This window comes from Rousettus aegyptiacus, unplaced genomic scaffold, assembly GCF_014176215.1.
Source record: "Rousettus aegyptiacus isolate mRouAeg1 unplaced genomic scaffold, mRouAeg1.p scaffold_m13_p_11, whole genome shotgun sequence".
NCBI classification, from domain to species: Eukaryota; Metazoa; Chordata; class Mammalia; order Chiroptera; family Pteropodidae; genus Rousettus; species Rousettus aegyptiacus.
The window spans coordinates 359,054-381,376 of record NW_023416286.1 but is presented as its reverse complement, the minus strand read 5'-3'; the positions used below and the strand labels follow the sequence as shown (position 1 = coordinate 381,376).

General features: G+C 60.1%; 1 protein-coding gene across 9 annotated transcripts in view; it reads left to right on the top strand.

The window, feature by feature from the left end:
* Positions 1–22,323, top strand: part of LATS2 (large tumor suppressor kinase 2) — a 60,388-nt gene that overhangs the window by 23,342 nt on the left and 14,723 nt on the right. For 5 of the 9 annotated variants that reach the window (XM_016151986.2, XM_016152037.2, XM_036228359.1 and 2 more), the window contains 2 exons: positions 8,033–8,140; positions 18,374–18,878. The exons of 1 other annotated variant lie outside the window; for it this stretch is intronic. In XM_016151986.2, coding sequence (XP_016007472.2) covers positions 18,561–18,878 — 318 coding nt within the window. In that variant the 5' untranslated portion in view covers positions 8,033–8,140; positions 18,374–18,560. Of the gene's footprint in view, positions 1–8,032; positions 8,141–10,656; positions 10,744–11,210; positions 11,374–18,373; positions 18,879–22,323 lie in introns of those variants that run through there. 3 more of the 9 variants (XM_036228360.1, XM_016152056.2, XM_016152029.2) reach the window with 3 other exon arrangements.

Here is a 22,323-nt window from a genome sequence, read left to right as displayed (position 1 = left end):
AGCCAAATTTATTTCACAACGTAAACGGAGTGTCTCTATACATACATGGTGAAAGGCACTGTTGACTTGAATCATTTCAGCTGTTTTCAGACAAAAGTTTGGCTAAGAAGCTTTTCATAGTGAACATACCTCCCTAGGGAGGGCAAAGTACAAATCGATCATGATTGTGGTGCAGGGTGTAAGAACTGTCGGGCTTCTCCACTCAGGAATGGTCCAGTGTGTGTGTGTGTGTGTCAGGGGGTGGGGGGGAGCGGTCATCGTCTTTCAGGAAAACCGCGTCGTTGACCTTCCTTCTTGTGACAGAGGCTGAGATGGAAATAGGGCCGAATCTACCTTCGCAATACCTCCCCCGCTTTCCAGCAGCGGGACGGCTCTTCGGGCCAGCGTGCAGAGATACAACTGATTTTCGTGTATTGCTTTTGTATCCTTTTACTTTGCCGAACAAATTTATCAGGTCTAGTAGTTTGCGTGTGTGTATTGTTTAGGTTTTCTATATATAAGATCATGTTATCTACAAAATCAAGTTAATTTCAGTGCTTTCTTTCTAATCTGGATGCCTTTAATTGTTTTTTAAAGCGTCTTTATCTTTTAGAGTTAAATGCTGAAATAGTTACAGAAAAAAAAAATGACGTCTGGGATTTGCTTCCGAATACTATGGGCAGGGACTGAAACAGCAGCGCCCCGCGTCGAAGCTGTGGTGGGCGGGTGGAGTTCAGCTCTAATCACTGCCGCAAACATTTAAAAATGCCCGTAAGAACCAAGCGATGAGCTTCCCGGCGGCCTCAGGCTTCGGGACGAGAGCCTCTGGGAGGCGCGAGTGAGGGGTCCACTTTTTTAATGAGCTCCCTGGATTGTTCCTACAGATCATGCGGTTTGAGGATTTCTGCCCAAGTCTGTGGATAAACGAACGGAGCTTCTCTCCAGGTTTCCAACACCTGTGCTTTGCCAAACCCAGGTCTGGGTTCGAGCGACCACGCGGGAGAATGCCCTGTGGCCACCACGGAAACCCGTGACTTGGCACGGCGTCATTCCTGTGGGCAGCGTATGTCTTGGTTGCTCGAGAATGCGGAATCTCATTAATTTACCACTCAGACCGCTTCCGGCAAGAAAAGGTGGTGACGCCAAGTGGGAATGGTCGAACTCGAGCTTTCGGATCACTATCCCGGGGGTCTGCACCTCCTGTCACATCTCTATAAAGCACCGCACATTGAAACATAAACTGCCTTAAAACCAAATGTCAGCAAACCAGTCTTCTGTTTTTCACATGAGAATGACTTAGCAGTTCAATGAAGGAGAGAGGTTGTAGGGGATTTTTTTTTTTTAGACTACAGAAAAGAAATTCTGATTTCTAGAGTTTAGGGATGAAATTAGAGCTCTCGGCGCCTAATTGGAGGTACTATTTTAACGTCGCGTTCCGGAGCCCTCGGCCTGGATTAAAAGCACACAGACTGACCCCCCCCACCCCGCCCCGCCTGCCTGCTGCACCCTCGGGCCACATCTGGGCCTGGCGTTGCGGGGTGTCACTTAGAACGCTCCATGTCGTTGTTTCCCTTCCTTGTCCGAGTCGCTCCTACAGCCCTTTCCGTCTGGGCAGGAGAGCTGCGCGGGCCGCCTCGGGCTGCAGGAGGCCTCCTTCCCCCTTCCCCCCACCCCACCCCCGCACTGGGGGCGCGCGGCTCTGGCCGGGACATGCCAGCGGGGACAGTGACCTGGCGCCCTCGGCAAGGATGCTGCCTCGTGACCCAGGCACGCCCGGACCTGCGCGGGGCGCTGAGCGCGCAGTGCCGGCCACGCCCCATTCCAAGCGGCGCGGACCCGGGCTCTTGCTGGTTTTGCCTTTTTGTGCGAGTCTACGTCCTGCCCCGCCCAAGAATTTCAGGGCCCAGCCCCTCACACTGGCCTTTGTCCCTGGTTTGGCCTGGGTGGGCCGGCTCAGCATTTGAGACATGTCCCCAGCTGGGAGACCTGTCTCCTGGGAGTGGCCTCTCTCTGGGAAGGGACCGGCACCTTCCCCCACAGTCTCCCGCTTTGGAGGGTTGAGGAGTTTTCAGTGACACACTTTCCCCGCCCGTCTGGACTGACCAGACAGGGTGCTGTCCTGCAGCGCGGGCCCGGGGGAGCTGCCCGCATGGGTGACTCTCGCCCTCGCTCCCCGAGGGGAGTGAGGCCATGGCGTGTACGTGTGCGTATGGCTTTTCTTGACAAAGGATAGGGCTTGACCTCGATCAATTCATCCGATGATCTGATGACCGTAAAGATGAGCCTCCAAAAAAACAGCGAAGCGGTGACCTGCTGTGGACGTCAGTGAGTTCCACGTCATCTCCAGTCCACCTGCAGGCTCCCCTGGAAGCCCTGTTTCTCTCTCCGCGTGCTGGCCTCCGCGGGAAGCTAGGGTCTGCCCCCGAACGACCTGGCCGTGGACGGAGCCGTCAGGCCTTGGGACGGCCGTGCTTGTCCCACAGCGTGGGTACGATCTTGGACTGGCCACGTTCCCTCACGAGGTCAGGGAAATTCCATTCAAAGTCCCCAAATTCTTTTAGCATTTTCAGCATGCGGAATTGAACATAGCTAAATAACGTTATAAAAAGACAATTCGATGGCCACCGAACGCCGGCCACCACGACGCCTTACCTGAAGGGTTATCATAAATGCCCTTTTAGATTTTCTGTTCACGAGCCCTAAGAAGGCGCAGCTGTGGGCTGTCGTTGGCAGTGTATGGTGCCGTTTTTACCTTCTGTAGAAATTCACTTTCCTCCCAAAATTTGACGTTAACAATTTGATCCATCAGCTGAGAACTCACAGAAGGGTGGCTGGCTTCGAGTCTCCTTTTTTTTTTTTTTTTTTTTGACATTTGCTAAGCCCAGCTCTGCAAAATGTCCCCTTGGATAAAAGGTTTATTTATTCAGCAAATACCTACCACGTGCCAGACATTTCGCAGCCGCGGCCTTGTCTGATCCTCATGAAGCTACGGGACAGGTGTGAACCCTGTCGCACAGGTGAGGAAGGCAGGGCTCGCAAAGTCATAAGAAGCCTGGTGAGGATCTCACAACTGACCAGATGTGCCGCCTCCAGAGGCGGGGTCTTTCCAGCACCCTGGCTGCCTTGGGGACCGGAGGCCCCACACTGGCCCACCAGCTCAGGGAAGCCTTCCTGGAGGCGGTGGCAGGGTGGGGAGCTGTTTTAAGATCAAGGCAATGGGAACGTTCAGAACAGTAAGCGGGAAAAGTGTTAGGGATAAAAACCATTTGGAAAATAAATAGAAATTCAATGTGCGGAGGGCATTCCTGCGCGCCTGAAGTCGCACGGTTAGAAAATAATTCGCTTTAGTTCTTCCGTTAGTCTGTTACTCTTCCCGCCTGCCGGTCCCTGTCCTTGGTGCGCAAAATGCAGCTGGGGCTGAAATACCCCTGTCCTGGAGCTGTCCACGGCAGTGGTGAGGCCTCTCCTCTCACCCCGCCTGCCCTGATGGGCCCGCTCAGCTTCCCTCTTCCTGGACCCCCAGAAGGGCCTCCAGGAGACCAAGGTCGAGGCTGGAGCAGGTCCTGGCGGCGGGTCGGATTCTGCGTGTCTGGAGCCAGGTCGCCCCGTGCGTGGGTCGCAGGCAGGCGGTGGGGGGCCGCGAGCCTCCTGGGGGCCGGCCGCGTGCATCTGCTCTCCCCCGGGCGCCACCGGCCTCCCGCACACGGCACACCTGCCGCCCTGCGCGCTGGCCTCGCGGGGGTGCTGCCTCCACGCCGGCCTCCCTGGGCTCCCACGGGCTCCCAGGCCGGTGCCGGGGGCGGGAGCGGGCCCAGTGGCAGGAGCTCGGAGGGCTGAAAGGGAGCGGCAGAAAGTGCCGAGGTTCTGGAAGGGAGACGAGTGGGGCGCCTGGTGCTGTTGCACCCCAGGGGGACAGGCGACAGGGCGGTCACTGACCGGTGGCGCCGTCCCTCCGCCGCCAGCATGCGCCGTCGGTGGGACTCGGCCTGTCTGTGGTCGCCAGGTGGGCGTTGTTCGTCCCGCGATGGCTTTGCCCACGCATAGGCGGGGCCGCCTGCTGGCTCCGCCCAGCGACCGTCACCGCCCCCCTGCCCGCACCCCCGTCCCCCCCACTCCCGCGCACCCGTGGGCCGCCCTCCCCACCGGCTCCGTCCCTGTGGCATTGGCACGTCCTGAGCTCACTGGCCTCTTCCTGCCCCGTGGACCCTGGCCGGGCTCGTCATCGCACAGCCGAGGTCCTTCCAGTTTAAGGCAGTTTCAGTGAGCCGGTGCTTGTGCGCCCCGTCTGCCGCAGGGGCCCCGGTGCCGCGGTCGCTCTCGCGGGGGCGCAGCTCCTGAGCCGCCTCCTGGTTGCTCCCGCCGCCTCTCTCCGGCTGCACTTCGCCGCCGCGTGGTTCGCGCCGCTTCTTCCCTTCCTCGCCAGATCCTACCGAACGCGGCTCTAGATCGCTGCAGCTCACCGCGTTGGACATTCCTTACAGAGACCTTCAGCTCGGGTTCATCTTGGGAGAAAAGCTTGTGCGCTCCGCTGAGTGGAAGGTGTTCAGGGCGGGGCCGTGGAGGCTTAGAAGGCAGCCCGGGCCGGGGACATCGAAGTCCAAGTCCGTCACCGCGACCTTGCAACGCAAGAGCGGCCCACAAGCCAGCCCCGGGCTGCGATTTTCAGCGTGGTTTCAGCTGTTTAAAACAGAATTCCTCGGGTCTCGGCTTCTTAAATTTCTAGTTCTGGGATCTGTGAAATTTACGCATCCAGCGTCAAGGAGCAGTGACGCCTCGTTGACTCCTCATGCATCGCGGTGATTATTCGGGCGCTGCAACTGCCTGTCCCTGGATTTCAGTGTCTGACTGGGCCGTCCCTCTTGCCGGTATCATCACCGTGTTTGTTCAGCACGGGCGGACACGCATGTGCCCCTCGATTTGGGGGGGACCTTTTTTTCCCCTAAGTTTGAATGCCCCTTCTAGTCACCATTGCATTTTTCCCTCCATCACGATTCCACCCTGGAAGAGAAACAAGCGAACGCAGACTCAGTCCTGCATAAGCCAAATGCATTTGTATAAATGTAACATACTAAGAAAAATAGTAGATTCGTTGTCAGCAACGATTTATGGAGAAAAGTGTCACTTTATCCATTTTTATTTCTTCTTAATTCTCTAAAGTCCCAAGGTCCTCTTCTGAGGAAAGGGATGAAATATAACTAATTAAAATTGCTCATATGACACGAATAATAGAATAATATTTCCTGCAAACGGTAAATACTGATGACAGTGGAAAGAATGGCTTCCGATCTCACAGTTAAGATAGTAGTATCTTCCCTGAAGGAAAAGAGACAAGAAAGAGCAGCTTACTCTGGGCGATTCGTTTCTGCCATCTTTGTGGGGACTCCCATTGCCTCATTATGGAACGAATAATCTGCCGAGTGGCTTCTGTGTGCTGGGCAGGAAGCTGGGAAAAGGACTCCAGCTTCAGGCTGTGATGACTGGAGGGGGCGGGGAGGTGGAAGGAGCTGCTGAACGCGGGGCCCCCTTGGGCCATGCTGTTAGCGTGAAAGCCACAGGGATGGTGATGCTGCGGTCCCCTGCCCAGGCCGGCTGTCGCCTGGGCTGTGATGGAATCTCCTGACCCCCCGGTGAGTAGGACGGGAAGCGAGGCGTCCTTGAGGCGCCGGCTCTGCGGTGGTTTGTTACAGCAGCTGTAGCATCGGCGGCCGAAGACAGGCGCCCTCTGAGCCCTCGTCCCCCTCGCCGCCGCCCCAGCCATCCGTCGTCTTCGCTGGCATCCCCCTGGCGGCCACCTCTCCCTGCTCCTCCTGGCGTCGCCGGCCCCCCACCCCCTCCCGTAGAGCTCCCTGCCGGGGCGTGGCCGGGGTCTTTCTAACTCCGGTGCACGGTGTCCAGCCCCCTGTGCCTTGCGTTTTCAGAAGCGTGTCCCTTTGTCGCCCCCTCCTCGAAGCACCCGCGTGGCGGCTGCGAAGCCACGCGCCGCCAGCCGGGCGAGGGGGTCTCGGCACTTGCGCAGGCGCACCCCGGCCCTCGCGCCGCCCCGGGCCGCCGCCCCGCTCTGCGCTGTCCCTCTGGGCAGCGGCCTCCAGGTCCTCGGCATCGGCGACCTCACAGGGCACAGGCAGCGACCCACAGGGCCCCCCGGTCCGGTTTCTCCCACGCCGCGGGCCCGCGTCTCCCCCTGCCTGCTCCCCTCCGTCGCAACGGGAACCTCCAAAATCAAACTCGGGTCTCCCGGATGGGCGCGGTCGTGCCCTCTTACGCCCTCCGGCCGGCGGCCCGGCGGCCCCGTCGCCGGGACCCGATCGTTCTATCGAGCCATTTCTCCGCGTCGCCTTTTCCCGCGTCCTCCGCCGCCATCGCGCCCCAGCGGCCGCCACCCTCTGCCCGCCTGCGCAGCGCGCTGTCGCCGCCGGCACCTCCTTCCGAGACCCGGCCACCCCTGTCATTGACGCGGCCACCCCTGTCATTGCGCCCGCCCGCGTGCCGCCGCTCTGAGCGGAGGACCGAAACGCCGACCGTGCGTCGCGAGGCCCCCCCCCTTCCTCCCTCCAACCGGCCCTTCAAACGCCGTCCGCGCCTTGCCCCCAGGGCCTGCGCACCTGTGCCCTCGCCCCTGTCGGACTCCCCTCTTCACTGTATTTCTTCTCTGCTCTTGCGTCGTAGCTCCCAAGCGTCCTTATTTCTCAGACCGGGTCACAGCCGCCTGGTAAGCTCTGTCAGAAAGGGCGCCGTTTGTGGCATCGATGAGGAAGGAAGTTCCCGCTCATTCTTCCCTCTCCCACGAGACCCGTCAGTCCCATTTTCACGACGGTGTCAAGCACCCCTGGTGCCCAGCTCGTTGGGTGCTGCCGGAGAGGCCGCGGTGCCTGGCGGGGGCTGAGCGCTCAGCAACTATTCGCTGGGCGAACAGACACGTCCCGTTTTAGATCACTTTGACGTACAAAGGTTATCGAGACACTAAAGTAAGAATGACCAGAGAGCGGTCGGAAGTGTGCAGACGAAATGCAGTGTCCGGGGCTCTGTGTCGCGCATCACGACTCGCTAGCCACGCACGCACCCAGAGCTCCCGGTTGCGTGAAACCCCGGAGAGAGAGGGCGGCCGGCCAGGGCAAGCTCTGGCTTCTGTTTCTCGCTGGGGCCACCGGCCGTTCTGTGACCGCCGGGCACTGCGGCCCCTGGGCTTCCCAGAACAGTGTGGCCCTCACGCCTCCTGCCTCGACTGTGGCTCAGCGTAATCTTCTGTCCCCTTCCGTGGTGTCTCCTGAGTGTCCCCCAGCCCCTCTCTTCCCCCGAGTATTAATGGGAGCTGCAGTCGCAGAGCTACGCCAGGTCACCCGCCCAGCTTCCCTGTCCCCCCGGGGCTGTTCCTCTAGCACCCTCCCCCCACCCCGCACAGCTGAACGCCAGGCCCCCACTTCCCAGCGTCTCTGCCTCAGACTTCAGTTCTTCCTCTCACCTCTGCCTTTTGGAAGGGACTCTCTGGGGCACTTCCCAAGTTCCAGCCCCAAACCCGAGCCTCTCCTGGCCTGGGGTCCCCAGCTAACACGGGCTGCGGGGCTGCCTGCTGGCCTCCAGGCCCCGTTGCTCCCTGACGGCTGGCACCCTGTCCGCCACCGCTGGCCTCTTTCAACTCCTTCCTGTAATCTCATCATGGTTTCCCTTATCAAGACCCATTTATCAGGCATCTGAATATGACACACTCAGGCTTTCTCGTCCGATCTGGCTGTTAAACCAAAACACACGGTCTGAAAAGCGCCTGTTCAATAGCAACAAAACATGTAGTGGTTAATTTAAATTAAAAATTAAAAATTGACCATGAAAGCATTTCTTCTACAATTATGCAGGCATTCATTGTCACTGTGCGTCGGCTCTAAACTTTAGTTTTTTTGTAGAAAAGCCTCAAGACGAGAGTTCAAGCCTCACCCTTTTTATTCTTCTGAAAGCAAGTTTTACCAACATTAACTCCAAAAGATTAGAGGAAAAGTTTGAATGGAAGATTTTAGAGCATATAGAAGCATATGAACCTTCCTGATGAAATTTGTTTTTTCAGTCACAGACACAACATTCTGCTCCATGTCTGTAAATGAAACAAGTTGCAGCCACGCAGAAGCGTAATGAGAAGTACTTGGCGTCACAGCTCCCTCAGCTAAAGGAAGATGTAAGAAAACACTTCAGCAATTCATCTCTTAATAATGTAAAGTGTCAACATAAAATTCTTTAAATACAGAGTGTGATTTTTATCTTGACAGGGTTTCTTTGAGGTCTTCTGGGAACAAATCTTTAATTATTGAGCAATTCTGACTTAGGCAATCACATGCTTCATTACTCATCTCAGAAGCAGAGGGCTATTCACAGCATGAAGCTATGCTGTTGTTGGAGGCGGTGGAGGGGGGCAGGTCTCCAGAGACAGACGGCGAGGTGGCCACCCCGAAAGGCTAGCTGGGGCTTAACCGTGCATGAGAGGCTTTTACCAAAATTCCAGGAGGTTCTGTTTGCCAAATGTCTAAAAGTAAGGCAATTAGAACTGAAACCAGAGGAAAATTTACTCTCTCATCTACACATACATGTATATTCTTAATTGTTTCACAAAATTAGGTACTGTCACTTGCTCTGCCCCCCAGCCCACCACATCTGCAGGACTGCATGCAACACGGGGAGAGAAGTCGTGTGGTTTTGCCCACCACATCTTCCCCACTGCCTGGTTTAGCCCGTGGCTCATAGCCAGTACCCACAAAATCGAAAACCGAAAAGCCCAAAGGAGTGAATGACCGTCAATAAATGCGTGCGCGCGGAGTCGTTAATTGGAGCATTCTTCTGTGCAGGTGTGCCTTGGTTCCCCCCAACGAGCCTCTGTTTGGGAACCAGCTTGTTTCCAAAGGCTTCATGTGCACAGCTGACACATTTAAGCTGTTTTAAAAAACGGCTCCAAGAATAACAGCACCTGTGATTAACCCCAATCACGCAGAATCAACGAATTTTAAGATTTTGATAGTTTTGCTTCGCTTTTCTTTGAATAAAAGAAAGCGTTGCAGATGATGGCGAAGTCCTCGGTCTGTCTAATCCCCCTCCTTCCGCCGGGCAGCAGCTGTCACCCACTTGGCGTGAGCTCTTTGGGTCTCCTTTTTCACTCAATACTTTTAGAAAGTGTGCTTAGCATAGGCTCGGGGTGGGGGGGTTGTTTAGTGTAAAGTATGGCATCGGAGTGTGCACACAGTTCTGCGACTTGCTTTTCCCCACTCTACAGTGATTTTGATTTCGAATTCTCCTTTGAAAAGTACCAAGCTGTTTCACACATTTCATAATTTTAATAGCTACCTTTTTATTTCTTTCCTCCTACTCCCTATTGCTGGACATTTAGGTTCTTCCTGATCTTTCACTATTGCAAATGGTGCTGTAATGCTCATTGTAATCACAACATTTTATTGTTTTACACATAAAATTTAAAGGCTATTAAATTCCTCTTATTTTCAATATTTCATTTGACAAGTGAAAAAAAAATGTTTACATCTTTGAAGACGGAGCGAGGGCAGGACCTTAAAACACACACACAAGCACATTGGCAGCCCGCCCGGTGGCTCCGGGCCAGTGCGGGGAAGGCCTGTTGAGCGGCAGTGGAAAGGTGCACAGGGTGCACAGGTGAACGCAAGCGGCTCCATTGCGCAGAGCCCCGGAAGCTCCTTCTGCTGGGGGGTGGGGGAGGCTGGGGTCCGGCAGAGACTGAGACTGGAAAATGAGACTCGGTTCTAAGCTGCACAGGAATGGTCTCCTAACCCGAGCTCAGGGAGGGGGGAACACAGGTGGCAGGTGGGGGGGGGCATGGGAGGAGAGGGGAGCAGACCAGGGCTGGAACCCGCGTTCACACCGCCTGCAGACGATGGCCTTCATTACCGTTTCTTTTGATATTAAGATTTAAACATGTCACGAGGGTTGATTAATGAAAAAGGAAATCGGGTTACTTTTAAGGTGATAGCTGCCCTCAGCATCAGGGCCGCAGGCACAGCGGCGGCCAGCGGGGTGTCAGAGGAGCCGGCGGTCGCCAGGGGTTGGCCCGCAGTGTCACTTCTGCTCCACGTCTCAGCACAGCCCTTGCCCGAGTGCCGGCACCGAGTCCCTCGCCCCCTGCGCAGAGGCTGTCCCGCGGCCGAGCCGAGCGTCACTCGCTGGCGAACCTCGCCGCTGCTGGGTCCACAGACCGAGAGGGACCGGGGTGACTAAGTCAGAGCGATTCCTCTGGGGTGCGCGTTTGACGTCCTGCTCTGTGGCTCGACTCCCTCCCTGCCAGGCCGGTGTCTGTCCCTCCTGCCCGCGCTCCGGCCGCTGGCCCCGACTGGCCAACTCGGGGCCCTTCCGGGCCTGCTACCCCGTCTGCGCCCAGGCCGGTGCGAGACGCCGGCGGGGACGCCGGCTTGAGGGACCGCGAGCGCCTCGGAATCGGCGCTGCGGGGGCCGCAGGTGGCGGCGGCGGGGCGCGCGGGCGGGGCGGCCGAGCGCCGGGCGGGCCGGCGGCCGGGCGTGACGCGGCGCGGTCACGTGGCGCCCGCGGAATGCCAACAATGTAGCGAATGTCCCACTTGGGTCTGCGCGTCCGAGCCGCGGCGCGAGCGCCCGCGAAGATGCAGCCGCCGCCGTCCGCGCCGCGGCCCGGGGCGCCGCGGTCCCCGCGGGGCCAGCAGCCGCCGCCGCCCCCGGCGCCGGGCCCCCCGGCGCGCGAGGCCCCGGAGCCGCGGGCCAGGGCGCCCCCGAGGCGGTAGACGCACCGAGGTGAGCGGGGCGGGCCGGCCGGGCTGGGACCTCGGGGCGCCGGGGCCCCGCCCGCGGCCTCCGTGTCCGCGTCCTCGTCCCGGGCGGGGCGGGCGGGCCGGTCGCAGCCAGGGGCCCCGCAGCCCGGAGGTCGCGCCGGGCGGGCGCCGCTTTGTTGCGAGGGGAGGCGGGCGGGGGCGCCGGGCGGGCCGGGGGCGGTGTCCGCGGGGGACCCCGCCTCCCCCGACCCGGGACCGCCTCCCCCCACCCCCGGCCGCGCGCAGTGATGTTCCTCCGCCCCGCCGGGGCTGCGCCGCCGTGTCCCCTCCCATGACCCCTCCAGGGCCACTGTGTCGTATCCCCCCCATGACGCCCGCAGGACCCCGCCTACGTGCCCCCCGTGACCCCCCCCCGCCCGGACCGCTCTGTTGTACCCACCCCCCCCAGGACTCTCCTCAGGGCCGGCGTCATGTCCCTCTTGCCCCTCAGAGCCGCGCCGATGTCCCGAGATGTCCTGAGTGGCCCATCCGCCCGGCGGCCGGCGGCTGGCCGTCCTCTTGCCTGGGCCTTCTGACCTGCGGACTCAGGAGGGCGGCGTGCACTGGGCCGGCATTTTCCCCGCAGGTCCCCCGGAGCCTCACCTGCCAGGAGGTGAGGAACAGCGTCCTGTGGGGGCCCTGCCTGCCTGCCAGTCATGTGGTCGCGGGATGGGTCACCCCGCCCACCTGAACACACCTGCACTCCTAGCCCACGAGTGACAAGCCCTCTTTGGCTGGCGTGACTGTGGAAGTGCACTTTACTGTGGGTTTGCTTATGTTGACACAGTTTTACGTGGGAATGCTGACCTTTCCATACTCCTGCGGGGCACAGGTGACAGTGTTCAGTCCGTGACGCCTTCCCCGGGACGCCAGTCCAAAGTCACGGCGCAGCAGGGCTCTTGGTCCCGCCGCCGCTGGGCACCTGTTTGGAGGGAGCTGCCCGGGTGTTCCCCGGGTGTGGGGACGTGCTCGCGTGGGAATGGAAGGCCACCGATGTGCGACCTCGGTACAGCGTCGTGTTGAAACTTTGACCTCGTGGTCGAGGGCCCCTTTAGTAATGGAGACAGTCAGCAGGCCGGCATTAGGGAGCACGTGCTGCATGGGTCTGTGGAATCCCAGCTTCGACCCCTGCGTGATGGGTGGCCACTTTTAAGTGCCAAATTAGGAGACTAAGCTGCTTTGTATCTTTCTTGTTTTTTTCTTTAGCAACTGTTGTAACACACAAATACTCGGAGATAAGCAGGCAGAGACAGCTCAGGACAGTCTGCTTCGAGTTGTAGTTAACGAGACTCGTTTGTTATTCAGCCTTGTAAAATTTGGTCTTGTTATCCCGGTATATCGGTATATAGAGCACTCCTAATGAGTATGCCATCATTCCTTTGAAATTAAAATTGCTGAATATTTAATCTCAAAATATCAAGCAATTTAAAATGGCATCTGAGCAGAGAGGATGCCATGCGAAATTATGGCGAATTACTAGAATCACAGTGTTTTAGAATCGGAAGAGATTCGTCTAGCTTCTCTGTCCAGTTAGAAATAGTTTTGACTTAAGGGTAAATTGGAGCTGCAGATATTTCTTTCTTTTCTTAGCAAATCGCAGGGTTGGTGGGAGGGACTTCCCTTTGGTGGGAGGGGAATGTTTGTACAATAAGATGCCTTGTTATTTTAAATGCTGTGTTGTAAATAGCGAGCCCCAGGCTCCTCAGCCCCACTGTGTGTGGAGGTGGGGAGTGTGGAAGCTCATAAATGTGCAGTCAACACCCAGGAAGGATTTGGAGAAGCTTTGGGGGGGTGTTCTGCTTTGTTCAGAAAGAAACAGACCAACAATTTTGAAAAGCTGCTTTATTTTTTACGTCATGGTTATAATAATGTGAGACTTTAAATAATATTCCCCATTGACTTCTAAAAACAGTGGGCTTGGAGAAGTACTGAAGATCAATTCAGTGCCTTTACTTTGTCTTGACTGCAAATCTGCTGTGGCAGGGAGCAGGCGATCCCGCCCAGCGGGGTGCAGGGCCAGCCCGCGTGCCTGGCCTGGCGGGACAGCCTCCCTTGGAAAGTTCTGGGAACCACTTTCCTTTTTAAAAAGCCCGTCGCTTAGCAGTTTCTCTTAACTGACCTGGGACTCCAGATTGGACAGGCCCAGCGGTCAGGGTCCCCACCGCACACCGCGTGGTGCCACTCCGTGGCGCGGGGCTGCATGTCGCAGCCCGCTCAGGCCACGGCGTCTCACTACCAGGCATCCGCGCTCCCGCCTCTTTTAAGGCTGACGGCATCTGATGTATAGTTTCATTTTGCAAGTGTGATTAAAACAAGGCAGCGTTGGAGCCGATGGTTGTCGCGCTGCAGTTAGGGGGAGAGTTGGACATTGCTTATTGCCCCGTTCACCGTATGCCACTTGCCATCCAGACCAGGGGTCCGCAGCCCCGCACTGGTGCCGGTCCGCGGCCTGTCAGGACCCGGGCCGCACAGCAGGAGGCGAGCGGCGGGCGAGTGGAGCTCCATCTGCATCCGCAGCCGCTGCCCCCCAGCTAGCATCCCCTCCTCAGCATCAGGCATCCGATTCGCCCAGGAGCACCTGGCCCTGGTGCCACAAAGGTTGGGGACTGCTGATCTAGACCGCGCCAACTTAATCGTGACAAGTCGTTTGTAAGTTAATTAAGTTCTTTTTGTTTCTGTGCCAACTTGCCATTCATACGGGTTTTTTCTGGAGGACAAATGAAAAATCTCACTCTGAGCAGCTGCGGTTTGTGTTTATTTACAACAGGGGCAGCGTGGTAGAGTGCAGATCTTGCAGCCTCTACGCGAGGGGGTAAGGGAGGGTCTGCTTAAAAATTAAGTTAGCTTTCCGATTGATCGCGCGGCCTCTCGAGTGTGAAGGGTGAAGGGCGTTCTGGCCACCTTGCCTCCAGTCTCTGGCCACACTGCCTCAGGCGCTTGTCTTGGGCGTGAGGCTGTTCCCGCCAGATAACTGATTAGGTCCCACCGAGGCTCCCCCCCCTCCAGAAACCGCCCCAGGGCCGCCTGCCCCTCCCCAGCATTGTCCTCCGCCTGTTCGTCTGCTGTCCTGGTTTGAGCCTTGTCACAGGAAGTCCCAGACCCCAGGAATAGCCTCACACTTCCTCTGCCACATCCCACCGCCTGCGCGTCCAGTTTGGGGGGAGCCCGGAGGCTTCCAGCAGGCGCCGCCGGGGTTCTGGACGGCACAGCCTTGCCGCTTGCGCAGTGGCGCCATGTCACATGGGAGGTGCTCTGACTCCCTGGCGGGGCCCTGGAACTCAGAGGGAAGGGGAGGGAGGAGGCCCCTGCGCAGGAGGCAGGGCTTTCTGGAAGGTTGAAAACCCCTGCTGGGGCGTGGCACTGGGTAGAGGAGACCTGCCCCGTCCCGGTTCCGCGCAGACGGCGCACAAAGTGAAGAGCGAGCGCGGCGGTTCGCCTTTCCCCTGGACGTCGGCTCGAGGTAGAAGCCAGGGCCTGGTTTAGTTGGGTGAGACCTGCCGCGGCCCAGCGCGGCGCGTGGCGCTCACGGGCGCTTCCAAGCCCCGCGGGGCCTCGTGACCATGCTTTGCTGCAGGGTGTTGCTGGACCCCTGGGGTTGTGAGCGCGGACTCCCCAGCAGAGCCTCGTTCTGAGGGGAGCCCAGGTCGGCCTGGGGGTCCTGGCCTTCGCAGCACTGGGAGCGGGGAACGGGGCGGGTGCATCTGCCTGGCCGCTTCGGGCCGCGTCTAGCTGGCGGCCTGGCCCATGTGCTCAATTCGGCTTCATCTTTGCTAGTTAGTTATGGTAAGGGTAGGATTCAAATAATAGCTAGAATTTTAGATCCAAGAAATTCTGCCTTTAAAAACGATAACGCGTATCATGAGCGCGGGTCCCACGAGAGGCACGTGCTGCTGGTGCCTCGGCTGGTGGCCGATGAGTGTGCGGCTGCCGGTGCGGGTTCGTGAAGCGCTAGGGGAAGCTAGAGCAGAAATTCTGGAACGTCCGATGGTGTTTTCCAGGAGCGGGTCGAGAATCGGAATGGGGCGCGGTAGGGCCCACTTACGGGACGCGGGAAACGTTGCTCTCGCTCCCACGTGTTCTTGTCCGAGCCGCGTTGCCGAGTGTGGGGTTAATGCTCTCGGCCCCAGACCTGGCGATGAGGTGTTTTCGTTTTGTAAGTTGTTACAGGTTTACAACTCCAGCGTCTTGTAGTTTCTTTGAAAGTATATTTAAGTCAATCGATGATGCCAAAGAAATTTCCAGAGTTAGATTTAGTTTGCTTGATACCCCCGTTTTTTAAAATTCACATCCGTGAGGCTTTACGGTCGTATTTATAAAATTCGTGACGAGAGGACCGTCCCCGTATGTTAACCTCATTGGAATGACGTGCTCGGTGCCTAGGCAGCTCCCTTCCAGCCGCAGCCTTTGTCTGACTGACGAGTATTCTCAGGAAGAATTTTCAGAAGTTCATAATTTGGCCATGAAATCCACTGTCTTCAAACTGAATAAAGCCTAAAACACAAGGTCTCAAGCTGAGGAGACGCTTTCATTCCCTATGAGACCAAAGGGGAGTTTCTTCCTTTCCAGGCCCCTCAGGGACAAGTGCCATTTGCCCATGGGCGCCATTTCACAGACTCGCTGGAAAGGACCGCGCCAGAGCACCTCTCCCCCCTCCCCCCTCCTCCTCCCCCCCCCCCTCCTCCTCCTCCCTCCCCCCTCCTCCCTCCCTCCTCCCCCACGTCCTGGCCCTGCTTCCCAGAAGGCCAGAGGGTGGCGAGGACGGAGGAGCCCCCCACGTGCTGGGTGTGCAGGTGTTGCGAGCGACTCTCCAGCCTTTCTGTATGTTTGAAAATTTTCGTAATAAGGTGTTGCGGGGAGAGGAACCGGAGCGCGTGACCTGTGCTCTGTTTCGGGCACGGGGGCCGGAGCACGGAAGCGCCTATGCGGCCCGCGCCGCCGGCTTCCCGACCGGAATGTCGACCGGAATGTCCGAGGGACGCTCGGCACCGCCGACTGTGGGCGCCCCACGTGCGGTTCAGCGTCCCGGCGGCAGGGGACCGTGTGTCCGGCACCTGAGGCTCCCCCCGCCCCGCGCCTCCTGGCTGGCTGCCCCTCACCCAGCTCCCGCTGGCCACGTGCTGGGCTGCCGTTGTCCCTTCCAGGCTCGGCTCCCTACGGGGCACATATGGCCAAGTCACGGCTCAGCTTAACTGCAGACGGCACTCGGCACTCGGTCCAGACAGGTGACGTGGCCGTGGGAGCCTTCTGCACCCCTCCCGTCTCCCCCCCACTGCTCTCCAGGGGGGGCCTGCACCCTGCACCCCTAGACGAGGGCTAGACGAGGGACAGCCCCCCCTGGCCTCCGCCCGCCCGCTGCCGCTCTGCATGCAGTGCTCCCTCCGGCTAGCCGGCCAGCCCGCCCTCCCCTCAGGCTCTCCTCTGAAGCTTCTCTGGCTTCCCCCGCCCATCGAGGTGAGGTTGTGTTCTCCTCTCGGGCATCTTTCTCGGAAGCCGTCTGCTCGCCTGGGCCCCTTCCCCCTCCACCTGGCGGTAAACTGGCTGAGGGCCAGGCCTGGTTCTTGTTTATCCTGGCGGGGCCTGGACTCAGGCCTAGGATACATGTTCCCGGGTGGCTAGGTGGGGCTGGGGGAGGCCGTGGGTGGCACCGGGGGTGAGCACACTGCCGACCAGAAGGCCTCCCTGTGAGGTGCCAGGCTCCTTCTTGGCATAATTGTTTGCTGCGTACATGGTATGATTTCCATCGTCTGGATTTTAGTTCTCAAAGAAAGGGAAGAAAACTAGATCGGAAGCAAAGCGGGTGGCGTGTGCTCCCCAGGAGGAGCTGTCCGGCCTGCCTCTGTTCCCAGACGGTCCCTCGGACCCTCTGTCCGTGCTCAGCAGGAGCGCGTCCGGGGACCTCTTTGTTTTGGAAAGTGAGGTGTTTCACAGCAGATGCTCTGACCACGAAGAAACTGGACGTGAGTGTGGTCGCAGGGGGCCGCGTGCTCTCGGCCTCTGGTCCGTGGCCGCCACAGGCCGGGCCCTGCCAGCGCTGGCTTGGCGGCTCTGCGTGGCCCCACGACAGGCCTGGGATGGACATCGGCCCGAAGCAGGGGCTTCCCATCCGTCGAAGAGTCTCCTCGATCTGGCCTTTCTGAATGCATCTGCGCTCAGACTGAGAAAGGGTGTGGCGAGGCCTCCGTCTCCAGCCCTGAGGAAGAAAAGGCCTTTCCGTGTGCTCCCGTTGGGTTTGCCCTCATGCGCGGTTATGCACAGGTGTGTGCAAGGTCATTCGCGTGACACCGGAACGAGCCTGGCCCGTAGTCAACGCGAGCGGTCCTTTGTCCCACGCGAGGAAATCAGTGAGGGACGGTTCTCTTTCACCGTTCTGCAGTCCCTCGCCGAGGCAAACCTCAGCCCTCCTCACCCCGCCCCCACTTAGAGGACATTCCTTTCTGGGTCAGTGTTTCTTTGAGCCCAGAGGCCGGCCACTGGGCCTCTGCCCAGGCTGTGGCAGCCAGTGGAAGTGATAGTAACTGCCCCCAGGACCGCAGAGACACCTCGCACCGTCTCGCTCCTGTCTCGCTCCGTGCTGGCCACCACCCTGTCCCCAAGTGTCGGTCTGCTCTGCAAGGGCGTGGGGGCTGGGAGGGGACACGACTGGCCCAAGGTCACCCAGATCAGTGACTTGAGCTGGACGCCTCGCTGGCTGCTGAGGGCAGTGGCGGGTTGGGCCGCAGGAACAGGGGTGCGCGGTGAGGCGGGGGCAGGCGTGACCACCGCGGGAGCGCCGGTGTCCTAGCTGGCCTGCGCGCGCGACTTGCCGCTAGTGCGGTCACCCTGCTCTCCAGGCAGTCGCCCGCGTGCCTCTGCCGGTCCCCTCTGTGTAAGCGTCAGTCTGTACAGGAAAGACATTTTCATCTTGGTAGTTCGGTCAGAATGCTGATAAGAAGTTGACCAATTTATAAAGAATCAAGGAAGTGGTCACCTTGAAAGTCTCCTGATACTTTGTGTTGGGACTACTTTCAGTTGCAATATAGGACACCTTCATGTGACACGTTTTGTGGTATCTTTTGGGAAATTGTGGGTGGGGAGTTTATAAGGAAACATTTCCAGAGACGTGGAGGAACCTTGGCTCCAGCAGGTGAAAAGTTGGCAAGGCCCCGGGGATACAGGACGACGCTGGGGACCGCGAGCTGACCGGTTGTTAGGGACAAGCCTGAAAGCCAGGGCCACGTGTGAGAAAGACTTGTGCCAGGTGGAGCCGCCTCATAACGAAGCCCTTGGCGCGCCGTCAGCCTTCGGCGGGGGATGCCGCCCGCCCCGCCGGAGCCCCTGAGCCGGTGTGAGCCGGCGGGGCTCGCCACGCTGCAGACTGCCCTGGCCCGGGACGCCTGGGGACAGCCCCAGCACCCCACGGGCCGACCCTGGTGGGGCGGCACTTCGTTGCTGTGAGGGGATGCGCTGGTTCTCAGTCCCTGGTGGGGAGAGGGAGACGCCTCTCTGTGGAGCCTGGGCATGAACTGAGCCCGCTCCGCGGGGACCGGGCGGGGTTAACCCGCTCTGCGGAGACTGGGGAAGAGCCCGCCCCGCGGGGACCGGGCCTGAGCGCCGTCTGCCCTGCTCTCTTCCAGGCACCCGCGATCTTGGCGATGACGGCCCTGCAGGCCCCGGGTTCTCCGTAGGACTCCAGAGACCGAAGCGAAGCGCACTTTGAAGGCAGCGGTTGGGAGCGCGGCCACCGCCGGCCGCCGCCAGTGACGGTGTCCAAGAGTGCTCAGACCGCGACGAAGGCCGTGGTGGGCCACGGGGCGCACGACGATGAGGCCGAAGACGTTCCCCGCCACTGCCTACGCCGGGAACAGCCGGCAGCGCCTGCAGGAGATCCGCGAGGGGCTGAAGCAGCCGCCCAAGGCCCCTGCTCCGGGGCCGCCCGTGGGCCCGGGCGACAGCGCCGCGGACGCCAAGGCGCTGGGCGGCAAGGACGGCGCCCGGCGGCAGCCGCCGCGGGCCGCCCCGCGCTTCGGGCCGCACCAGAAGGCCCTGCGGGAGATCCGCTACTCGCTGCTGCCTTTCGCCACCGAGCCGCAGGTGAACCGGCAGATGCTGCAGGAGCTGGTGGGCGCCGGCTGTGACCAGGTGGGCGGCCGCGCGACCCTCCCAGCCCCCAGGGGCCTCCCGGCTCCCTGAGCTCTCTCCAACCCCCACGGGGTCTCCTCAGCTGCCCCTCCCGACTGCCGAGACCCCGAGGGGCCCCACGCCACCGCTGGCACCCCGGCGTGCCCTGACCTTGAGGAGGGCCCTCGGCCTAGCCCCGTCCCTGGGTCCGGTGGCTGCCCGCGGGCTGTCCTGGGGCGAGGCTGGCTGCCCTCCGGTGTTCGCTCTGCGCAGCCCGCCTGCTGGGGCAGGGCGACCTCCGTCTCTCCCCAGACGCTGTTGCCCCCTGGGCAATAAGCAGTCACGTGATGCAGTGGCAGAGGGCCCCGCGGTGACGGGACTGGCTAGCCTGGCCGCTCGGCACCCCACTGGAGGCGACACTCGCCCCACGTAAACACAGCACACGGCTGGGCCCCGGGGACCCTCTAGCAGTTCAGAGCCGGATGAGGCCGGGTTTGGGGCGGGACCAGTGTCCGCGGAGGAATAACACCGCGTGGGCGTAGCTAGTAAAAACGCCGCTGTCCTCCCGCGCCACTTCCTGAGGCCGGCGCTCCCTTCACGTCGCGGCTGCAGAGAGGACACCGAGTCAGGTGCCCTGCGGCGGGGGGCGGGGTGCCGCGCGCGAAGCTCCCTCTTGCTCAGAAGCGTCCCGCTCTCCCGGGCACCGGGCCAGGCTCGGAGCTTCCCGGAGTGGCCTGTCCCCTCTCGTGCTGGGTCCCCGGAGAGCTTCGTGCCCTGGGCCTTCCTGCTGCGTGGGTCGGGCCGGGACCCATGCACCCGGGAGCTGCCGCATGCCCGCCATGGCCATGCGGGGCAGGGGCTCCCGCGGGGGCAGCGGGCAGCAGAGCCGGGCACGTCTCACCGTGGACGGGACGCTGATCGCGCTGCCGAGTGCTGCCCCGGCCTGCAGAGCTGGCTGGTTTGAAAGTAGGAGGGGACATCCTAGGGACGCTGGGGTGGCATGGCCACAGCAGAGCGAAAGTCTCCCCCTGCAAATCACCTGCCCACAAGGGAGGGAGTCAGACAGCGGCCTCTGCATTTGTGATTCAGCTGTGACAGAAAGCGTCGGGTGCACAGTCCAAAGTGCGGGTGGGCCCCACGGCGGCCGGTGGCCCTGAACCCCAAGCCGCCCCGAGGCCTTACGGGTGCTGAGCGGTGACGCGCTTTCACGTGCAATGTCTTGTCTGTGGAAACTGCACACACATTTTTTCATTTTATTTGGTTCAAGACTTATTGAAAGTATTTACTTGAGTGTTTAGAAATGAGTGTTTCTTTTAAAGTTTTAATTAAATTGAAATTTATGTAAGAAAAGTACACAGTTTCTAAGTGTACAGCTCTTACCTAGTGAATTACGGCCGTGTAACTAGCAGCTACGGGTATATTGCTAACTAAAATATTTTTAAATAGAAATTTCTGGAAAAGGAAAAGACTTTAAGTATTTTCTGTGTAACGATACAATGTACACGTCAAATGATACGTTCACAAATCTTTTGTGCATGATTACTAAAGAATGAAAACTTCCGTGGGGAGAACTCGAGGCGGGCAGCCTGGTACTCCTCGGGGGAGGGAGCTGTGCTTTAACCGCAGCAGCGGGGAAGAGGAAAGATTCGTGTTTGGTTTTGGGGTCATGTTCGGTGTCACGGGATGCCCTCATTAGTGGAATAAGTAATCGTTTAAATTTAGCTTCTCTTTCTTGTAACTCTCGCTCCTGCTCTGTCTTTTAATCTTCGTGATTTCAAATGCCCACGTTCCAGGTTTCCCTCTTCTTCCTCTGCCCCTTAAAAACCACCCATCTGCTCTGGTAGCCACGTCGGCACACGTGCCGTCCGCGCTTCTCCGGGGCGCGTGACGTGTCCTTGCCGGTCCCGGGCGCTTCCGGGAGTGGGCGTGCTCCCTGGGCTGAGAGCGCCGGGTGTCCGGGGCGGGCTGGGGGCCAGGGGCTGCTCCGGTGGCTCCCAGGCCCTCAGGGTATCAGAGCCCTTCACACGTGCGTCCCCAGAGGAGCACAGGGGCCGTGTCCTTCCCATGCGGGGGCAGGCGGCAGGCTTTCCCGCTGCGCCCGGGGCATGGGCCGGGGGGCGGGGGCTGGGCCGGGGGTAGCTGGGCAGACTCTTGTAGCCGGGGCCGGCCTGGCATGCTGCCTCCTCGGCTCCTAAACGTCCGACCGTCCGTGCCGGCATTATCGTCCTGGTCCTGATTCAGTCAGGCTTTTCCTCGCCTATGCGTGTTAAGTGATCTAAATCTTTAATGGAATGAGGTTAGGAGGAAAGGCAAACAAACAAGCAAGTTGATTTATTATGCCAAGTTCGGAGCGGTCAGGACGCCCGGGGCGGGGCAGCGTGGAAAGGTCAGGGCGCCGTGCTTAGCAGAGGGGGGAGGATTCTTGCATTCTCAGGCCAAAAAGTGCAGAAAGCCAGGCTTCTCGCCCCACCCTTCCCGCATCCCTCCCGCTGGGTCCCTTTGCCAAAGACCCCCCAGGAGGATGCCCCAGGGGTTCCCAGGGGCCCGCGGTCTGCGTCCTGCTCTGAGCCCGGGCCACACAGTGTCACTGCAGCGCTACGGCAGCCATTGGGGCTGGACCAGAGGCTCTCCCCGAGCACGGCGTCACGCGGCGGCTGCGGCTCTGCCTGCCCAGTGCCCCTGCAGTTCTCACCGACCCGCGTCTCCGGCAGGCGCGGGCTCGCCGTGTCTGTCACGCGCACATGACAGGAAGGTGCTCTCTCGGTGCTCCCTCGGTGCTCCACACATGCTGGTGTCACCTCAGGGTGGGCTGCTGCAGCCATCGTTGCCTCTGGCCCCCACAGGAGCCTCTAGGGATGCTGTCACTTCCTTCTGGAACCCTCTCCCACTGCACTTGGGGTGGCATCCTGGCCTGAGGCAGGGCCCGCCCTGCAGCCTCTGGGCCTCTGCCTCCCGCTCTTCCCCGCTCTCCCCGGTGGCCTGGCCGCGGGCTCGCCTCCCCCAGACTTCCCGACACCCGCCGCGCCTGGGCGAGGCCAGCTCTGCTCCAAGGAGTCCCTCGCGCCCGCCTGCCGCGGACCGAGAAGGGTGTCTGAGCCCCGGTCTGCACCCGACCCCCACTTGTTCTCGCATTGTAGTTTCCCCACACGGCGCTCATCCGAGTTTGTCCCTGAGACTTAGTCCTTCCGTTTGAAGTAGCAGAAAACTGTCACCCGTGGGGACACTCTCACTGAGCGCCCGACGTTGGCCCCTCCCCGCTGCAACAGGATGCGAAGTCTGGAACACCTTTGGGGGAACACACCTGCTCCCCGAGGGGCCGACGCGCGTGCGCGGCGCGGGCCCCGGGCCGGCCAGCGGTCTGCGGCCCCGGGGGGTCTGCAGAAGACAGCGGGCTGCAGCGCCGGCGGGCAAGGCCGGTCCCAGGGGAGGACAGGCAAGATGCCGGGGTCCGCGCCACACGCCCAGC